Raw genomic sequence first — 18236 nt, 5'->3', positions numbered from 1 at the left:
CCCCCCCCCACTCTCTCTCTCTCTCAAGCTCATCCACTATAGAAATACATTTCAACAACAACAGAAAAGCGACATTATTATGCTAAGTTCCTGTTAGCGTGTTCCCTCTGAGACTTTGCGAGGGGATTTTGCGAGACGGCGGCTCGGCCGTAAATATAGCGCCACTTCTCAGTGCGGGGCCCCCCGTGGCATTCGTGACCTCAAAGGAGAAGAAAGGGCCCTCAAGAGAGAGAATGTGAAGTTGTTTGTTTGCATTGGAGGTGTTTGACGCGAGAATGCGTGCTGCTTGACTGGAGACGTGAAGTTGAAAGAGGCAAGATGAAGATTTGGAGCAAAAATAATCGCAGCAGTCGAACGTCAATGTCCTTATAAAGCACTTCGTTAGGTTGACGCGGAGTTGTTTTCATGACTTTTTGCTGGAATGTCAGTTGTCTCACCCAGTTGGATCGAAGCCATGTTAACATTCCCACTGATAACATCAGTGGGCTCAGCATCGAGCCTTGCGGAACACCAGTTTTCTCCGTCGTCTGAAATATTTGCGGGCTGGATAGCGAACCTTGTGGAATGCCTTCAGTTTTCTGCTAAGACAGTCGCGCCCCGTGTGTAGCACGTCGCCGACGATGGGACATTGTGATTTCCTCGGAATCTTTTGCAAAGGTCAATTAGTGTTGCATTACGATGATTGTTATCTCTTTCATACCTTGTTCAGTCTTTTGTTGCTGTTTCTTATGCACTCAATTAATGTCAAAAATACAAACAACGCTCAACACAAGATTGTAGTAAAAACAACACACTTTATTTTACTAGGCAGTATAGAAAAGTATCAAAAATGTGAAAACTTGGTTTGTATAAAACAGCTAATATCAAACAAGGCGTATCACAAAAAGGTACAAAAAACGACAAAGTGTTTGAAATGGGCTAGCGCAAGATGCCGATTGAATATGCATAACACAAAACTATTCAAATACATGAATATCTAAAAAAACAAAAAAAAAACATGCACAGTCTTAATTTTCATAAAATATCAGTGTTTAGTACTCTCCTTTTTTTAATGGATAAAACTCAAGTGCATCTTGATGTCCCTCCTGCCGGGTGAAGCGTGTGGTCTCACGCACAGACGTGTCAATATCTTGGAGACAGAAATCCTTTTTCCATATATAAAAAAAAAAAAAAAACGTTTGTTCATTGAATTCTTCCCCATCACAAAAAAAAAAAAAAGAAAGAAATTAAAAGGTGACAATGTGGTAAACGCTTAATACTTGTAAGGTTGTCCCTTTTCTGCGGCGTAAAACACGACTGACGTTAATACAACTTGTTCAGTAGTTTTGTGTTTAACAAGAGGCGACACGCGCACCAAACACTTGAAATCATCCGTAGACCCGTTACAGCCTTAAAAAAAAATAAGAATAAAATCATATCATAAAAGTCGGTCAGTTTTCAATCCACGAAAGATGCCGCTGGATACGCAATAATGCTAAGAGGGCGTCAATACTAACGTCGGCCAACACTGCCGCTCCATTGGCCGACCGATTGTGTGGGAATAAAAAAAATACAAAAAAATTGTCACCATCCAAACATTGAAAATAAATTAATCAACTTGTTCTTTATATTAATATCAAAATTCTGAATTAAAAATACAGCCCAATGCTAATGATATTTCCCCACATTTTCAATACAATGATAAAAAAAAGAAAGAAAAGAAAGAAGACAGGACCAAAAGGGACAGAACAAATGCATCAAAAACAAACAAACCCAAAGCAATTGTCTATATATGAAAAAAATATAGAGTCTTTGGTTGGTTGGTTGAGCAAGTGGCGTGCAGGAGCCTCTCCCAACGGTTGGACCACAACAAATATGAACCCCCGACCCCAAAACGCCGTCTACGCCACCAGCGTCCTGCTCGGGAAGGCGGTGATGTACTTGATGTGGCTGGCCTCGGCCGCCATCGCGCTCTCCTCGCTTTTCCCGCACGTCGTCTGCTCCCAAGAACTCAGCGGCTGGCGGGAGAACAAAACGACAGCGTCCAATCCATTCGTCGTCGATGTGGGAATTTACATTTTGACTTGTGCTCGTTTAAGTAGTAAAATGTTGCTAAATCAATTGTCAATTGAAATGATGTGACATACCGGTAGTTGGCTGTGGGACGTCCTGTGAGGAAGGAAATAGGATTTGTGTCCATCGTCGCTTAGCAACGAGCTTGTGACCAAGTCCTGATCGGTTGCGGGGCGGGAAAAAATATCAAACCTTCAAATTCAAGATGGTGCTGATTGATGACCAATTACGAGAGTTGGACTTACCGGTACTTCCTGTGCAGAAGCATTTGGCGAAAAGAGCTGCGTGTTCATCTCTTGACCGTCCCACTGCATGTATGGACTCCTTTCACACGGAGATTCCACCTTCGAGTAAAAACAAAATGGCATCATAATCATTGCAGAAGCTACTTTGACAGTCACACTTATTTATTGGTCTGCTATAAAAATCTTCCGGATCTAGTATGGAGCTGTGTGGAACACCAAACACTTTTTGACAGATTCACGTACATAAGCAAGGCTGGAATTTTAAATGTAAAGATCCATCCGTGGATTTTTTGCACCGTTGATCCTCTTACTCTTGGATAATGGATTGTATTTTCATGTATTTTTTTTATCTCCAGTGCAAAACAACTACAACACGTGAATCAGAAAAGCCGTTCGGGCAATTATTCGTGCACTTATTTACCAAAAAAAAAAGTGGACCTAGAATTGAGCCTTGGGTACCGCCACCAGACAACAGATTTTTAATCCAATCGTTTTATTTTGCTGTCTTGTCTGACTAAACAAACAGTTTGCTCCGATTCCATATCGTCAGGGCTCGTCTCTCTCGCTGCCTGCGATACGTTTCAGTCAAATCGATTTTTTGAATATGGCCTCTCCGCATTGCGTATTTTCTCCCGCCTGCCGCAGGCGCTTGTGGCAAACGCCAGCGCGTGTCTGCTTACCTCTTGCTTGATCTTCTTGAGCGGCGGGTGCTCGATGGCGCACTCCATCGGCTCCTGCTTGATCTGCTGATCCGAAGGAGCGGAGACGACGCAAAAACACATCAAATATTCATTTTCAGTCGCAGAATTTGAACACATTTCGTCACATTGGCCTCCTGATTCTTGCAAGCCGTTGGAATTTCTAAATGTTTAGAAGATCTTGGGAATCATTTTTCAAATGCCCAAAATTCCCATTTTCCCTAGAACCCCCCCCCCCCCCCCTCCAAAAACAATGAAGACGTCCGACAAATGCAAAATTGTCCATTTTTAAACTTGAAAGACATTCAGGCAACTATTTGAGGTATTCCAACAATTTCAGCTTTTTAGCATAGTTCAATTTTTTTTCAGCAAAAATCACTTCAAAATGTTCAGCTCATTGAGGACATCATGGGGACAATTCTTCACCAAATTCCTCAATTCCCCATTTTGATGATGGAAAATGTCCTTTTTTTTTTTACAATTGTACCAAATCCTTTAAAATTTTCCAACCATTCTTGCATAAAAATGTCTAGCTCATATAATATATATATATATATATATTCTTTTTTTTTTTTTTAAATCTCTCTCCACCTAATTTATGTAATTCTGAACTTTGCAGTTGAATTGAATATGAAATCTAGTTTCCTCGAACGGAACATTTGAATTTGGAACACGTTGTATTTACATTCAGTTTGTAATCAATTTTCTTTGAGGTCAAAAGAAACAAAAACAACAAGTATTCAAGGTTCGAGATAAGTTTTGCTTCTCACCATCATCTTGAGCGGCTCATATTTGGTTTCGTGCGGGGCTAAGGCGGATCTGAAAGGCGAGGGCGTGCAGGGGGACGATTCCAGGAGGGAGCGTCCGATGTTGGGAGCATTGAACCTGCGACGGAGAGCCGACATTCGTCTCCAAATCTCCCAACGGCGGAAATTCATGTCCGAAAAGCAAAACGTGGACGTGCGCGCTCACATGTCGTTGTCCTTGGCGGTCTTGGCGTCCGCGGACGAGCCGAGTGGAAGACGCTCGCTGTCCGAGTGCTCCGGACTCATCGATTGGCTCAGCAACTGCCGGGGGAAGAAAAGATGGTTGTCAAAGCTTGGAAAGCAACTGACGCAATTGAACGCAACAGCACGTTTTTAATAATACGGCATCGCTGAGAAAGTTTCCAACATGTAATGAAAAAGGTGTTGCTCGAAAGCGGCGCAGGTCGGGGGTGGGTTGGCGGCAATCCGGAAGCGGGGGCGACGGCGCGACGCGACGTAGCCGCGACGTAGCCGCGACGTAGCCGCGACGTAGCCGCGACGTAGCCGCGACGTAGCCGCGACGTAGCCGCGACGTAGCCGCGACGTAGCCGCGAAGTAGCCGCTTACCGAGTCGATGACGGACTCCATGAACTCGGGCATGGCGCCGGCGTGCGCCCGCGACGCCGACACGCTCTCCTCGGGCAGGCAGCTCCGATCCAGCGGCGGCGCGGGCGCGGCCGCCTGCTGCTGAGGTAATGACATGGCCACGCCCTCCAAGGTGCGGGCTAACGGGCTGTGGCTAGCCCAGCTCGGATAAGGCAAGTTGATCTGGGCAGGGCAGAAATAACAAACAAACAAACAAACAAACAAAAAAAAAAACGTGTAAGATGGAAGCAAAAACAAAAAAATAAGTCAAAATGTGCTTGAGGGGCGTCGAAATGGAAGAAAACCAGAACGGGAACTGAAGTTGGCAGGAGGGTGATCGTAGTATTGTGTTGCACAAGGGGTCGTCCACACACACGCACACGCACACACGCACACACGAGGCAAGACGAGGTCCTGTTTCATCACTTGTGTGCAGCAACAGGCCCCCCCAGATGTTTCCTCCATCGTATTCACACAAAGCTAACCGCTGTCACTGCATGGCCAGGGTCAGCCTGTGTGCACATAAATCCTCTTGACACACGCACACACACTTTTTTTTTTTTCCACACTTGACAAACTGGGTACTCGAGTTTCTAACTGTTTTTAAATTTAGAAAATTGTTGTTGTTTTTTTGCTCTATTGTTACTACAAATGTGCTTTTTGTAATCTTCTTAGTGGACTTTGAAGGATCCGTCACAAATGCTGCAGTGGCACATTCATGGTTGCAAAACGTTTTGAAATGCTTCATCCAAAGTTGGCACTTTTTTTTTGCATCTTGTCTTTTATCCTGTGACAATTTGGCCGCAATTGAAGTCCGGCATCAAGGCCGCAGTTCCGAGGCGTTTTGGAGCTCCGGGCCCTCCCGTAGCAAACCCACGTCATTTTCCACCAAGAATTGTCTTCTTCTTCTCCCTCTTTAACGCCGTGGATTCTAATGTCGGCTTTCCAAATCTGTCAGCTCGTACGCGCCGATCCTTTTTTCAGACTGCGTTTGTTTGACTCATTTCCTCTCAAATGTCTAAACTCCCAAGATCCAGGCCCGCTTCTTCCCATTGTCCTCCATTTTGCTGCTCGCCGTTGCTAACATGGACGCACTCCAGTAAGTCGGACTGCCTCGGCTCTATAAAATGCTCCCGATCCTAAACTTGTGCGTCAAGTTTGACAAGTATTCAAGTTAAAGTGGGTCATTTTGAGCCAAATTGTCAGTTTGCCTATCGCGCCTAATAAATATGCTTGAAAGTGATAAGGAAATGCGAGTCCCCTCTTTGCTTGATATTAAAAAACAGTTGACTGGAGTAGAGCTGTCAAAATTAATCGGCAACTATTTTAATAATCGAGTAATCGTTTGGAGCCATTTTTTTTTATTTATTAAAAATTGCTTTAATTCTTTGATTTCAGCATATCAACAGTAATTGTTGACTGATTTCTGTCGTCCTTCATGAAAGAAGACTGATTATCTTCTGTCTTTAATCCAAAAAAAGACATTTGCAAACATCTGTTTTTACTTTGGAAACCAGTAACTCGGACTGGGCAATATGGCCCAAAAATAAAATCTCGATTATTTATTTATTTATTATTTACTACGATTTTAATCTATTTTAATCTAATAAACCCAACCAACGTTTATTTAAAAGGTGTCGGACAACAATAATTGAATACGGATTCTAAATCAGCTTTAACATAAACTTAACCTTCACAGTTGGCAAAATTACAACTCACAATAACATCTGGATGTAGCAGGAGATAAAAACAACAGCTTTTAATAATCCAGTAGACAAAATTAGATGTCACGAGATTTAGCCAATTTTAAACGATTGGATTGTCAAAATGACGATTCATCGAATTCCTTCGATTCATTGCCCGGCCCTCCCGGTAACATAGCACAACTTCAATCACCTTGGAAGTCATCCCAATGCGATCGAAGGCAAATGCGAAAACGCCTCCGATGGTATCGAATGTACGCGGCGCGCACGCGGGAGCGAGCGCGCGACTACTCACGGGTAGCGCCGGCTGCCCTCGTAGTTCGTTCTCGGTGGACATGAGCTGCAGTTCGATCTCTTTCACCCTCTTCTCCTTCTCGGGGTCCTCCTCACTATAGTGTCTCTGGAAGAAGACAAATAGGACATTTGCGCCAATTGATATTGCTGTCGATTTTTTTTTTTCTATCCCCCCCGCGAGCTTTTTTTGTACCTGTATTGCGGCCGTTCCGTGCTGCGGGATGCTCAGGATGTTCAGGTGCAAGGCCATGGGGAAAGGCACCTGTTGGAACGATCACAAGCAGCCGTTTGTAGCAATGGCACTAAGGATAGCGCGTTGACGGCTATACTTGAAGAAGAAGGCACTGACTCGTTGCGCGTCGGACATGTACGCGTAGTTGAGCGGCGACACGGGTCCCAGCTGCGCGTGGCCGCCGGGCGAGTGGTGCGGGAAGGCCAAAAGGTGGCCGGCGGGCTTGGCGTAGGCGTGGCCCAGCGCCAGCGGCGAGCCGGCGCCCTTGGCCGCGGCGCTCTGCAGGTAGCCCTCCTGCTCCACCTTGCGCCGCATGGTGGAGTTCCAGTGGTTCTTGATGGCGTTGTCCGTCCTGCGTGCGGGGGGACGACACGTCGATGACGTTTCGCAGCGTTTTACAGCAAACCGCTTCCATTTTGCGCCGACTAGCCGACATTCTGGATAAAGCCGTCTTGGATTGGCAACATTTTGAATTCATTGTGGGAATGCTTCATATGTTATTGTGATTTTGATTCCCCACACTTTTTTTTTTTTTTTTTTGCCACATGATGTTTCTGATTGACAGTGTTTACATTTGAACTTGCTTCAAAAATTCACGCCTCCTCGTCTGATGATTCCACATTGCTTACAGCATTAGCACAATTTCATGATGAATGTCATTTTCATTTTCATGGGGACAGACATTGAACTTTTTCTAAGTATCGCATTTCCCGCCCACTTCATCATCATTTCCGAGGCGTCTGATACGGCTCGGTTTGCTAAAAGTGCGTCGTCCAGTAAGCGGAAGGTCAACATTTCGTCATTTCACTTGATGAGCATTCCGCATGCATTCCGATCTTCAGCTTTCGGCATCCCAGCGCAATTTCTCCACAAATTGCGCTTAGTCTAGTTGTTGAAAGATTTTCTTTATCGTCTCAATCCTCGGAATGTAAATGTCCGATTTCTGTCGTCCTCCAGAAAAGCAAGCCGATTGCGTGTTTTCAAAATAAGATAATAATAACATTTTTGCCGATGCACCGAAATGTTACGGACCGAATCAGTAATGCAATCATTATGCATTTAGATTTGTGCATTTTTCTGCACTGCCAATTGGAAATAATGTCCCAGTTTTTTAATAAAACATGTACAAAAAAAATTATTCCATTCATCCAATAGTAATAAAAAAAAAAAGACAGATCAATCGAGTATGAAAATTGATACATTATCTGAAGACATGTAATCAGATCAAAATTGACTTCACATTTGTATTTATAATTGATTTTGGGTTCGATTATTGGATAAATCAATGGAACGAACGATAGAATAATCGCACTCAGGTACACTTTATTGATCGCTTACCAAAGTAAAAGCATAAGAATGAAAAAAGAAGGACTACAGAAATCGGAGAATATTTACTGTTGACGATTTGGACCATCAACAAGGTCCTAAACGATGAATCAATTATCAAAATAGTTTTCAATCGATTTGATAATCAATTAGCTTGTCAATGAACCGATTGACGTTTGCATCAGTTTTTTCCTTCTCGGCCCGGTGGTCATCGTTTTGTTGCGTTGCGTGCGTGCGTGCGTGCGCGCGCGCGCGTCTCACCTGCCGGGGAGCTGCTTGGCGATCTCGGCCCAGCGGTTGCCCAGCTTCTCGTGCGCCTGGTAGATGATGTGGTCCTCCTCCTCGGTCCACGAGGTCTTCTTCACCTCGGGGTTGAGGTGGTTGTGCCAGCGCTCGCGGCACTGCTTGCCGATGCGACCCTTCAGGTGCTTGGCGATGACCGACCAGCGCTTGGCGCCGTACTTCTGCACCAGCTCGATCACCTGCACGTGGACCAGAATGGGAAAAAAGTTCAGCAACGTTCTCGCTTTCTTTATCTCTGCGCGGGTGAGCGAGAACACCTGCCGAGCGCCGAGGGAGTTTCCTGTGGAACGTTAGCCGCCGTGCTAATCATTACAGCCGCACCTGGCCGCAAAAGGCGAACCCACTCGGACGCGTCCAATAAACGCCTCGCGGCTCCGTGGAGATGACAGACACACTTTGGTGTTGCGTAACTTTTTTTTTTTATACACTCTAAAAACAGTTGGGTCAAAAGTAACCCAATTATGGATGAAAAATGGACCGATCCCCATAATGGGTTAATTTGACCCAACTTTCTGGGTTGTTTTATACAAAATGGCCCCATTTTTGGACCCAAGTAATATTTTTGAGTTGTTTTACACTAAAAGAACCAATTTCTTGACTCAAAGTTGGGTCAAATCGAGCCAAGAAGAGGATCGGCTCATTTTTGACCCAACTGTTTTTAGAGTGTAGGGACTTAAAAATGTGCAATGAGGATTTGTTTCTTAAGAGTTTCCTTAATCATGCGCCATTTGGCGCCATTTGGCGCCGTTTTGCTATTTGCGTACTGAAATTGTTTTTCATGACTTTTCTTCAAGCAGCTTGAAAAATGTTTTATTTTTATTTTCTTCAATTAAGCTGCTGCACCTTCTAAATATTTCATCCAAATAAATATTTTTATGTAATTATTATTACTTTTATTATTAAATATTATTTTATAATTATTATTTATAAATAATAAATACAAATGTAATACTTAAATCACTCAGGTCACATTCTACAGCTAGCAACTATCCCCCATTTTTGGTGGAAATCCCCCCCCCCCTTTTTTTTTTACCTGATCTCCCACTTCCTGCATGGGATTTTTTTTTTTTTATCCGATCCGCCACTTTCTTTCGTTTTTTTATTAACCTGATCCCCCACTTATTCTTTTTTTTCCCCTCTTTGAACGTTGAAATTTAACATTGAATGCGTTTGGACGCATCAATAATTGTTTTGAATTTTCAAGGCGCTTTTGCTGACGTGTTTTTTTTTTACCCGCTGGTCTTCCTCTTTGGTCCAAGGGCCTTTGATGAGTTCTGGGTTGAGAACCTTCTGCCACCTGTGCTGGCACTGCACATCTGTACGGTTCTGATGCGCACAAGGAGACAACTTTTGTAAAAAAACAAAAACAACCACCACTAACTATTTTTGACTTGACAGCAGAGAGGAATGATCTTAAAGTCCAAAACACGAAAACACGGAAGGTCGCCCAAAACGTTCCCCAGGTTGGCCTTGTGGTTACGTTTCATCGTCAAAAATCCGCCCAGTTACGATTATTTGGACATTACCGATGATTTTGGTTGGGCTCTCGTGCTAATGCTAGCTTAGCAATGCCTCTATGTGTTAATGCACTCTAAAAACAGTTGGGTCAGAAGTAACCCAATTATGGGTCCAAAAATGGACCAATCCACTTGATGGGTCAATTTGACCCAACTTTCTGGGTTCTTTTCATACAAAATGGCCCAATTTTTGAAACCCAAGTAAAGGATCTGACCAATATTTGTGAGTTGTTTTTTTGCTAAAAAGAACCATTTCTTGACTCAAAGTTGGGTCAAATTGACTCAAGGTAGAGGCTCGGTCCATTTTTGAGCCATCGTTGGGTTCCTTTTGAGCCAAACTGTTTTTAGAGCGTGCCGGACAGCGTTTGAGAATTGAAGCTCAAAAAAGGGAACATCTCTTCCGCCAGGAACCAGAACGCCCGAAAGTTGACGACGTCGGCTCGACTTACCGATAGTAAACTCGCGATGACCTTCCAGTCGTCGGATCCGTGAAGCTCCACCAGTTTCTTCAACTTCTCATCCTGGTGAACAAAAAAAAGATGACCTTGAAGGTTGCAGGACGTCGGCGAGATCCATCGCAAATATGCGCGCGCGCGTCGTACCTCCTCTCGCGTCCAGCGGCTTTTGCCGAGGTGCCGCTTCCCGGGTTTCGCCGACGAGCCGTCGTAGTCGTGGTCGTACGTCTCCGTCTCCTCCTCGTCCTCCTCGCTGCTGTAAACACTGCGGATGGGATGAGGAGGCGTTGGAGTTGAAATGTGATTCATCCGCAAAGAACCAGTCGTTCTTGAAGTTTTGGGTGCTTGTCGTTTTGCCAAAACATCCACAAAACGCTCCAGTGAAGACGGGGGGGGGGGGGGGGGGGGGCTTTATGGATGAACAGGTTCTTATGTTTTTGGTTTCTACAGATACTGGGATCGGCACACGCGCTGGTAATTTCTCCAGCCCGGCGTGTTCAGACCTGCGGCCGCATTGTACGCCCGCTCGCGCACACGCGCGCGCACGCACACACACACACACGCGCGCGCGCACGGTGACTGCAGCCAATCAGAATTGAGGGCAAGGCGGCTGTTACACGGCGACAGGTGAACAGGAACTGCTCTCAGGTGTGAGATAATGCGTTCGGCAACTTCCACCTTTGCCGCCGTCAATTGGAGAACAAGCGGGCTGCGCAACTTTGAGGAACTTGGACAACAAGACGCCTTTAGCACAACAAAGGAGAACAATTGGTGATTATTAGGTCATCAAATGAAATAGCGACATGGTTTTTTTTCTTCTGAAAGTGATGTACAATGAAACCTTCGCACCTGTTTTAATGATCTACCCCGCAACCACTGATCCTCCAAATGATTCACGATCACTTTTAGTGGGACAGAAATGACTCGTCCCTTCTTGAGATTCTGTCACTTTAGAGCAAACGGGCCCAACATTTTCACAAGGAGTTAGTTGCAGAGGTGCGACAATTAACTGAACCACCCAATTGATTATCAAACTAATTGGCAACTATTATGATGATCGCTTAGAGACATTGTTTACTGAAAGTTGCCCAAATCCTCAAAATGTCAGCCCCGACGGTCAATATTGTCCAACTTGCGTCGTCCCCCGAGAAAAAGCCGATTATGACCTGCGTGTTATTTGAGTGTTTCATCAAAATAAGACGTTTGAAAACAAAAATGCTCTTTCGTGGTAAACAAGCATCCACATTTTTGCTGATTTTCTGTCAAGTTACAAACCAAGCCAATAACGCACTCATCATTTGTGCATTTTCTGCACTGTCAATTTGAACAATTTGTCCTTTTTTTTTTTTTTTTTTTTTTTTTTAATAAAGCCAAGGAAATCTATTTCAATTCATACTTGGTGTGACATTTTCGTTTGAAGATGTGCCGTGAGATTGTTCACACTAAATATGAGGCGGCACAATAAAGGCAATCTCTCCCGCGCAATCAATAATTACGTAAAATGCGAAAGTGAAAACATGCGCGCTTCGGCTTCGGCTTTGATCTGCACATTGCTCCGCCATAAAAAAAATAAAATTACTTGTGTCAAAAAAAGAATGAGGACAATATTAAAACAATTTCTCTATTAGGATGCAATGTCAGTAAAGTCATTATTAAGAATTGAAAAACAATATATCCGCGCGAGTCCAATTGGGTCAAAGCGTGGCACGCGCCCGTCCAAAAAAAAAATCGAGCGTGGGGGTACGCACGCGCGCACGCTCGGGCGCACGTGCGCGCACGCACACAATGACAGCAGCGCCAGATGACCGCCACCTGTTACGGCGCGCGCGAGATTGAAGCACTCCGCGCAAACACACAAAAAGCGTACGGAAAGACTTTACACATTTTTTTTTGGGGGGGGGGGGGGGGCTGGGTGAGTCGAAGATTGTTTGAAAAGTCCCCCCCCGGAAAAACACGTGCCTTACTTTCTTTTCTTTTTCTCGCAGTCAATGTCGACCATGTTGGTACCTGTTTCTCGGCCGCCGAGTCATGTCAGTTGTCCACCGGATTGCGCGGCTCGCAAGCTGGGCTGCTCCTCGCGTTGACGTACTTTCGCTCTCGGCGCCGGGTTCTCTCTCCCGGCGAGCTGGCAGGTTGACATTATTTTAAACTCCGCCAGCTTCTACTACGGCTCCTCCCCCCTCGTCGTCGTCGTCGTCGTCGTCGTCGTCCCGCCGCCCCCTCTCGCCCCGCCCCCCCCCCCTTCTTCTTCAAGTCCCGCTCCATTTGGCGCTCCTGCGCGCGCGCGCATGCGTAGAGCGCGTTCAAGTTCTTCAGGAGTCGAGAGTGGCGGCGGCGACTTTGCACTCTGATGCCGACTCCGAACTGAATGAGACCTGTGGCTGGGTTTCGCTTTTTCGCGCTGTGTAACTTATAAATGAATCCCTTATTACTTCTACTTCAATCCCAACGCGTAATGTGTTCCTAAGATGACATTTTGCTACTAAAAAGTGTGTATGATTGATCCGTGCCAGTGTTGACAAGTAAAAATTCACAGACGAATTAGTATCAAATTAAACTCGAACTACAAAGTGTTCGACTTAACCTTGGCAGCCTTGCCCTTCATTTAAAGTATGACAGTGTATTTTACGAAGTGCCCGTGAATGCATCAATGCACCCCACTAAAAAATTGCTGGTCCTCGCTCAACTTTTTCTTTCTTTCTTTCTTTCTTTCTTTTTTTTCATCTTTCTTTCCATCTTTCTTTCTTTCTTTCTTTCTTTCTTTCCTTCTTTCTTTCTTGTCTCCAACACATTTCAAGCGTTACTTCTCGTTCTTGTGCAAAGGAGAAGGAAGTTAGCGTAGTAAACAATTGCGGAATGACCTTTTGGCATGCGAGGACGGAACGTGAAGTTGTGCTGCTATCTTTTATTTTTTTATGGGGGGGGGGGGGGGGGTGCGCACGTGGTGATCTGTCAGAAGCCCAGATAGCATTCGAGATATTTGGCGGCATGTATAGCCTCGCAAGAACAAAGAATGCATTAATTCAAGCATAGGTCTAATTATTGTATGGAAAGGAATGCATTGCCCCATTGTTTGATCATTCATCTCAAGGTGCAGTGTTGTTTTTAAGCCGTCATGGTGATCATTATTTCATTTGAAGCGGAAGCCAGTTGAACAAGTTTATCAGCTTAGTTTTTTTTTTTTTTTTTTTTTGAAAGCTGATTTATAGCGTCTTCTTTTTCATGCATGGGTGCAGTGTGTGTATTATGATTATCATTTTGTTTTGGTACTCCACCCCCCCCCCCCCCCCCCCCCCCTATCCGCACCACCACCACCCTCCCCTCCCACATGCCCTTTTCACTCAGTGCATGGGGGTCAATGCTTTATTTGTATAAATGTGTCTTCGCATTGTATTAGCTCCTCCATACGCGACCGTATTGTCCTGGTCACTTGTAATTACCATCAGGCCTGATGAGCCTTTTGTCCCAGGGCAGTCATCAAAAATAGTGGCCTGCTAAAAGAGGCTCTCGTCTACACACTCGCGCAGTTAGGGAATTGCTGAAACGAAGAAAAAAACAAAAAACCTTCATTTCATCTGTAATGACTGAAAACATCCGCACGTGTTTATTAGGCTGTTGAATATAATTGCAAATGTATCATGTGGCCCGTGATCGAACGTGGCAAGCGGGTTGTTCGCCTTGCGTGTTAGGTTTCCGAATGCCGCACCTGTGTACACATGCATTGTGGCTCTCGTCATGTATTCAACTCAAAACTTTATTAATATTGCAAGCTTTGGTCAAATATGGAAATGTGGTAATTTAATGTCACTTAAACATTCCAATTGGATTTGCACTCATGCAAATGAATCCAGCGCCTCAACTTGCTCCATGTGAAAGAGGCGACGCCACGCAAGTACGCCTCCGACTGTTGCCTGCACCTCGAGGGTGTTATTAAAAACTACATCTTGTTATCTGAAACCAAATTGAGGGGGAGCCTGAGCCAGGCTATGCAAACGAGCCGAGTCGTAGTAGTCGGGAGCGGGAAGCCTACCCGAGACCCATTGACTCCTCGCCCGGGACATTTGCATGGGCGCGATTGGGCAGGTTAAGAGCGAGCGAGCGAGCGAGCGGCCATTTTGACTTGAGCTTCCCCCTTTGCAAAGCATTGTGTGCACAGGTTGGCTCATTTGAATGTTGTTTTTAATGATGGCCTCTGGGCTTCCAGATCGCATCCCCAGCAAACTCTCCAAGTTGACAAACGCCAAGCATATCATGAGATCCTGTACGGTTGTTTGATTTGGGAAAAGCCCAAAAAATGAAATCAACTACTTTGCAGTAATTGGTCATGCAAGTTTTTTTTTTTGCTGTTTGTTTATGAGCTGCAAACGTGCTTAGCGTTTCGGTCGGTTGGAAGGATTAGGCATAAACTATTTAATCAAGTCATGCTGGGAAACACGAGCGCCACAACACCTCAAGTCCTAAATGAACGAAACGTGTCAAAATAAGACACACAGTCAGGAAAGTTACGGTAATGCAGTTTTTGTTTTTTTGTAGCGTGAACTAGTCGTAAAAGTCCTCAACACGTTACTTGACGTGTAATTCACGAAACATCTGCAGCTGAACCCCGGGTTCTGACCCGCATCACCACCAATTGATAGCCGAGTGCGCTAACTGCTAGGCTAAACTCCCACATAACCCACAAATGTGCACTTAAAAGGAAACAAAACTTTTTTTTTTTACAACAATATGTTGTGTGTTTGTTGTTTGTGTAATAAAAATTAAACGCGCATTCATTGAAAAATGGGCGAGGGTGAGACACAAGATGCGTCATGAGTTAATAGTTTTTTAATGGCTTAAAAATAACTCCACTATTATGTGATACTTGTAGGATAATTAGCCATGTTGAAATGTCACTGCAAGTAATACTTGGTTTGTGATGGCAGCAGTTTAACCCTTGAATGGATTATTTCTAGGCTGCAAATAATGACTACATTTTAATCATTGATTAAAATTTTAACCATTGATTAATGTGTGGATCATTGTTTGAGTAATCCATAAATCGGATAAATAACAAAGTTATTTCCATCATTTTATTCCAGAACACAACATTATTTCAAATTGACAATGCAGAAAATGCAGAAACATTAATTGATTATGATTTTGTTACTGGTCTGGTGCGTGCGTCAGAAAATGGGCAAAACATATGGATTATCATTTTGTAAAAGTAAAAACAGATGTTCGCAGATGTCTTCTTTTGACTGAAACGATCCGTCTGCTTGGAGGAGTACAGAAATCTGAGAATATTACTGTAGAGAGGTGGAAATTGCAAGGATGTGGACAATTTCAAGTCAACAAACGTGATCAAAATACTTATTAATTTAAACGATTGATTGTTGCACCTGTAATTAATTCAGTCGAATGCATCATCTTTGCTAGATAAACACAAAACGTTTTGTATTTCGCTCCAGAGGGAATGTAATGTCAAATAATAATAACAATAATTCCCTCTAAATATTATATAAAACCTTTTGGGATTATCCCGCTTCTGTTTTATGTTGTCGTTGAACTATTGCAGGATACCTCACAATGAATGCCTTAAAAAAAAAAAAATAAAGCCAAATGTAATTTTGCTGTATTGAAATAGTGATGACGCAAACAAACTCAACAACAAGCGATTCAATTGTCTTTTGTTGTTTGTTTTGTTTTTTTGCACAAAGCCCAAATCGGACTCATTCATGTCGCAATCTGTCCTTCCATCTGTTGAGTCCATCGAATCCGTTACTTTTTCTCCAAAAGACTTTTCGGAGGGGAGGAAACAATGTTGTCATTTTTTTTTTTTTTAATAGAGTGCAAATGAGGACGTTGGGATGAAGGAAGCCCACAGAAGGGCTGAAATGTATTTTAAAATGTTGCGCAAGGTCGTTTCGTGCGATAAAATCACAACCTGTTGCAATATTTTCCATCTCCATTGCGTGGCTTTGAGACGTCCCAGAAACATTTACGCTGCGATGTGCTTCATCAATCAACTTATCTTATGTACTATTTTAGCATCCTCTTATTCTTCCTACCACATTCTTACAAACCTCAGCAGATGTCTTCTTCTTCTTTTTTTTTGGGGGGGGGGGCTCTAATTTCACACAAACCTCATAGCCCCTTCCACTAGCGATAATGCAAGTGTGTGTTTTTTTTGCACCTGCTTTCATCAAACTGTTTGACATTTCCATCCTCCTCTTTTTCATCTATTCAGGCTAGTGCAGATAAATGCCCACCCATGCACGTTATTTTTTGACGGCGTACACATTTTGTAGCTCTTCAATGACGTGTTTGTTGATAGACATCTGCACTCGCACGCGAATGCACCAATTCTGCTATTGGTTTGTTTTTGTTGTCTAATTATGTTGATCACTAAAACAACAAAAAGCGCAGAATGCTTATGTTGAAAACCGACATGAAAACCAGAGAGCAGTTTCTTGAGTGAAAAACAAGCAAGAGTGGCCATGTCCGATCCAATCATCGGGATCGCTCTGTGAAAATCAACCACTGATGTCACGGGTGACTTAAGTCAAAGAATCAGGTCCAGGAAAATGACATCAACTGATATAATAAGCATTACGAGACGCGCCATGAAAGACCTTCAAAGAACAGAGGTCATGAACTTGAAAAAGTGTACCCTTGAGGAGGTAAACGCCTCATTAGCAAAATATGAGAAAATGACAGCATACAGCAACAGCCCTCACAAAAATTCTCTGAGAAACTTTTACGGTCTGATGAGACAAAATCAGCAAAGAAATGAGCACAACAGTTTTATTTGTCAATCTTGTCACAATTTACACACAAATGAACATAACATCATTTAGAAACAATCACCTTAACTTAAATCATAAAGTTCCCCTTGAAATAAAACTAAAGCATGCGAGTGACAGAAATGTAGCTCACCCAGTCACATCAACATTATTTCACACACCTTTTACGCAAAATGTCCCTTTAACTCTGATGACCATTTTTTTCCCAAATTGAAAAATGTGTCTGATAATTTCCATTTTTCAGATAAAAATGTGTAATTTGAGGCAACTGCAACTCCCCCCCCATCATAAAACAGAGACAAGCATGTAAAATCACGGCAGTAAAACACACAAGAAAGCCATAACAAAGCGCTACCCTACCGATAGTTGGATCCCATGTTGAGAAAGTGACAATCCAAATTGACGACGTCTAATGACGTCGGCGGAATTAATTTATGTTCACCGCAGCACTTAAACCTCTTTCATTCTTTGAAGCTGCTCATCTTTAAAAAAACAAAAAACAAAACACATATATATATATATATATATATATAGATATTGAATGGCAGGTACATTTAGGACCATAAATAAAATGCGTTGTTTTTTGTTTATGAGTGACTGGTGTCCCACGTGACCGCGCAGTCTAGCCGGGCTGAGAGATGCGCATGCGCAGAAGCGGCGCGATGGCTCCGGCACTCTGACAGCGACACACATGCCACAACATTCGACCAAAAACGAACAAACCAAATTTTCCCAGCTGGCTCGACAAACCACACATGAGACAAAATGTCTCGACATAGAAACGTTCGCGGTTACAACTACGACGAAGGTACTTTAACTTGGCGAGTGGTTTAATCCTCATGGCTAGGCCGCAGCATGCTAAGCTAGTTAGCCGGGAAGCTAAATTGCCGTGTTATCCAATGGAGCGCCAGTGGCTAACGTTAGCTCGTGAGATTGTTTTGTTGTCGTGTCAACTCGCAACCATTGCGTCATGTTACAAATGTATCCTACGCGGATGTGTTGTTTGGACGTGACAGAATGTGCTAAAAGATAAAGATGTACAGTAACTACTGCGTTGCATGACTATTTAGAACCTGCGAAACAAGTTGGCAAACTTTGTATTGGTCCAAAAATGAATCATTCGTTCCCTCTCGTGACATTTCATTTAAATTATTAAAATAAACTGAAATATTACCATGGTAATTATTTCCCGTTTAATTGTGTCATTCATTTAGTCGAAATGCCTCAGAAGATAACTA

General features: G+C 43.5%; 2 protein-coding genes across 4 annotated transcripts in view; one reads left to right on the top strand and one right to left on the bottom strand.

Annotated features, from left to right (window-relative positions):
* hbs1l (HBS1-like translational GTPase) overlaps nt 1–18236 on the top strand; it is a 41426-nt gene that overhangs the window by 6292 nt on the left and 16898 nt on the right. The window contains exon 1 of one of the 2 annotated variants that reach the window (XM_086060699.1): nt 17640–17806. The exons of the other annotated variant lie outside the window; for it this stretch is intronic. Within the exon in view, the coding sequence (XP_085916825.1) occupies nt 17764–17806 (43 nt within the window). The 5' untranslated portion in view covers nt 17640–17763. Of the gene's footprint in view, nt 1–17639; nt 17807–18236 lie in introns of those variants that run through there. 2 annotated transcript variants of the gene reach the window in all.
* myb (MYB proto-oncogene, transcription factor) lies at nt 775–12381 on the bottom strand. 2 transcript variants are annotated; one of them, XM_086061842.1, is made up of 15 exons: nt 12224–12381; nt 10364–10481; nt 10211–10282; nt 9478–9570; nt 8203–8423; nt 6733–6967; nt 6577–6645; nt 6385–6489; nt 4369–4569; nt 3968–4062; nt 3766–3880; nt 2978–3043; nt 2298–2396; nt 2127–2210; nt 775–1997 (listed from the first exon to the last, which is right to left on the bottom strand). In XM_086061842.1, the coding sequence occupies exons 1-15, from the start codon at nt 12244–12246 to the stop codon at nt 1881–1883; spliced, it is 1713 nt and encodes a 570-aa protein (XP_085917968.1). In that variant the 5' UTR covers nt 12247–12381; the 3' UTR covers nt 775–1880. The 2 variants fall into 2 exon arrangements, with proteins under 2 accessions (XP_085917968.1, XP_085917969.1); XM_086061843.1 differs by having other exon boundaries at nt 2978–3040.

Source organism: Leptonotus elevatus, chromosome 18, assembly GCF_054856555.1.
Source record: "Leptonotus elevatus isolate MCC_2025b chromosome 18, RoL_Lele_1.0, whole genome shotgun sequence".
Taxonomy (NCBI): Eukaryota; Metazoa; Chordata; class Actinopteri; order Syngnathiformes; family Syngnathidae; genus Leptonotus; species Leptonotus elevatus.
Note: the sequence above shows the minus strand (reverse complement) of the source record. Positions and strands in the feature narration are given on the sequence as shown.